This window comes from Lepidothrix coronata, unplaced genomic scaffold, assembly GCF_001604755.1.
Source record: "Lepidothrix coronata isolate B3197 unplaced genomic scaffold, Lepidothrix_coronata-1.0 Scaffold367, whole genome shotgun sequence".
Classification (NCBI taxonomy): Eukaryota; Metazoa; Chordata; class Aves; order Passeriformes; family Pipridae; genus Lepidothrix; species Lepidothrix coronata.
The window spans coordinates 126,156-128,440 of NW_016690547.1; the positions used below are offsets into that span (position 1 = coordinate 126,156).

The 2,285-nt window shown below is 59.1% G+C and overlaps 1 protein-coding gene across 3 annotated transcripts in view; it reads right to left on the bottom strand.

Moving 5' to 3' along the window:
- The window catches only part of STIM1 (stromal interaction molecule 1), a 70,745-nt gene that overhangs the window by 19,122 nt on the left and 49,338 nt on the right, over positions 1–2,285 (bottom strand). For all 3 annotated transcript variants that reach the window (XM_017838891.1, XM_017838892.1, XM_017838893.1), the window contains exon 8: positions 253–420. In XM_017838891.1, coding sequence (XP_017694380.1) covers positions 253–420 — 168 coding nt within the window. The remainder of the gene's footprint in view (positions 1–252; positions 421–2,285) is intronic.

Below are 2,285 nucleotides of genomic sequence, written 5' to 3' on the forward strand. Positions count from 1 at the left end.
CCAGAGAAGCTGTGGCTGCCCCTGGATCCCTGGAAGTGTCCAAGGCCAGGTTGGACGGGGCTTGGAGCAACCTGGGCTCAACAACCCCATGGCAGGGGGTGGCACTGGATGGGCTTTAAGGTCCCTCCCAAGCCAATCCATTGTGGGATTCTGTGATTCCATGAAACAAAGAAGGTGCAGAGAAACCAAACCGTGCAGGTTCCACCCCCAACCCGTGCCGTGGGCCCGGGACGAGGACGGTGCAACTCTCACCCCTTCCTTGGCCACCAGCAGCTGCTTCTCCGCGTTCTGCTTCTTGATGTTGTAGTACTGGACCTCCACCTCGTGGGTCAGCTGGAGCCACTTCTGCAGGGCCTCGGGGGCAGCCCAGCTGCAGTGGGACTCCAGCTCCTTCTCCGCGTTCTTCAGCGCCATCCGGACCTGCAGGGGAGCGCCGGGATGGACACGCTGCCCTCCCACAGCTCAGCCCACCCCTGCCTGCCAACCTGCCCCTTCCAAGGCACCAAAGCGAGGACAGAAGTCCCCACACAGCCCCATCCCTGGCAGGGCAGCAGCAGAGGTCCTCAGCAGAGGTCCTCGGGAGGAGCAGTGGCATCCTGGACCGCGGGCACGGGAGGGAGCACAGCCACCCACAGACCAGGCTGCTGCTCCGAGCACCAGAACCACCTACAGACAATTCCTTTCATCCTACAGCTGAGCTCCTGCCTCAGAAATTCCCAGCCAGCACGACGCTGTGCTTCCCTCTCGACCCCTCCATGTCAGCTGCTCTGCCACCAACCCCAGGAAAACCCTGCAGAGCCGACAGACAGCACAGTGCAGTGCACGGGGGAGTTAAAGGAGAGCTGGGCTGGAGGGGAGGACGCTCAGGGTGTTTATTGCAGCCTCCAGACACCCCTGCAGAGCTCCCTGCCTGTGTGTAAATCCCAGGGATCCTCCCCTGGAGGCAGCATCCCTGACAGGATCCCTGTCTCACCCAGCTCCCAGCCAAGCCCAGGGAGCTCGTCAGGAGACACTTCCAGGCTGGAGCAAGTGAAGCAATATTTAGACACAAAGCATGTGCTGCTGGTCAGGAAAGGAACAGCACGGCTGGAATCAGCCTTTCCTGGGGTCTCTCATTCGCCCCCAGCCCAGGCTCCCACACCCTGACTCATCCCAGAGAAGGGAGAGGGTACAGGATTAGAAAGAAGTGGGTGAGAAGCCAGTTGAGGACACCCAAACGTCACAGAAAAGCCTTTAGTGCTGGAGACCATCAAGGATTAACTCTTCCCTTCCCCTGCCCACCGTGTGGAGAGGCTTTGGCACACCTGGAGCCTGACACAAGCCCTGCAGGAAGTGAACACTGGAGGGATGCAAGGATGGGAATGTGATCCCGGGACAGCCCCACCCATGGCCAGGACTCCCCTGCCCCCATGGCCCCCGAGGCTCAGGGGGTTGCCTGGTTTTGCACTGTACAACCTGGTTTTACAATGTCCAACAGGTCTCCTGGCTGCCAAACCCACCCCAGAGCAGCTCCCAGAGCGTTCCCTGCTCCCGCTCATCCCAGCCCACGGGCACAGCCCTTCCCCTGGCGCGGTGGGCGGACGGAGAAGCGTTTCTGTAAAGGATTGCTCAGACTTGGATCTCTTCCCTCAGCGTGTTATTTAACTCGGTCACGTCTCACCCAGCCCACGGCCGTGATTCCTAAGGAGCCCAAAGGCATCACAGGCAGATCCTCTGAAATCCCAGAGTTTATCCCAAAGGAAGGTCCATGGGGGCAGCCCGGAGGCACCGCACACAGGAGGTCAAGCACTGCCACCACACGGGTGGGATTTGGGCTCCTTGAGTACAAAACCGCCTAAATCAGTCCCAGAGTTCCAAACTCACAATGGCAGACCCCGGGTTTTTCCTGGTTTTTCCCCAGGTGCTCCTCCCACCACAGAGGAACTCTGACCACCAACCACAGGCGTCTGGGATTTGGGAATATGGAGAATAAGTGGGCAGGAAATCTGGCGCTGGGTGTTTGGGGTACAGGAGTGCTCAAAACACAGGAACAATGTTTTTAGGGAATGGTGGGAAGGGGAAGTGCTGTGGAACAACAGGCAAGGGACCAGTGGTTGAGATGAGGGTCCACAACCCAAATCCTGTCGGTTCTGCAGGGAATCAGTGCAAACAGGAGCTGGTTTGTGTGTGTCCATTCTCCTGGGAAGATGCCTGAGATCCCATTTGGATCACTAATAACCCCTCTGCTCTGGAGCCAGGCTGGGAGAGCTGGGGGGGCTCACCTGGACAAGAGAAGGCTCCAGAGA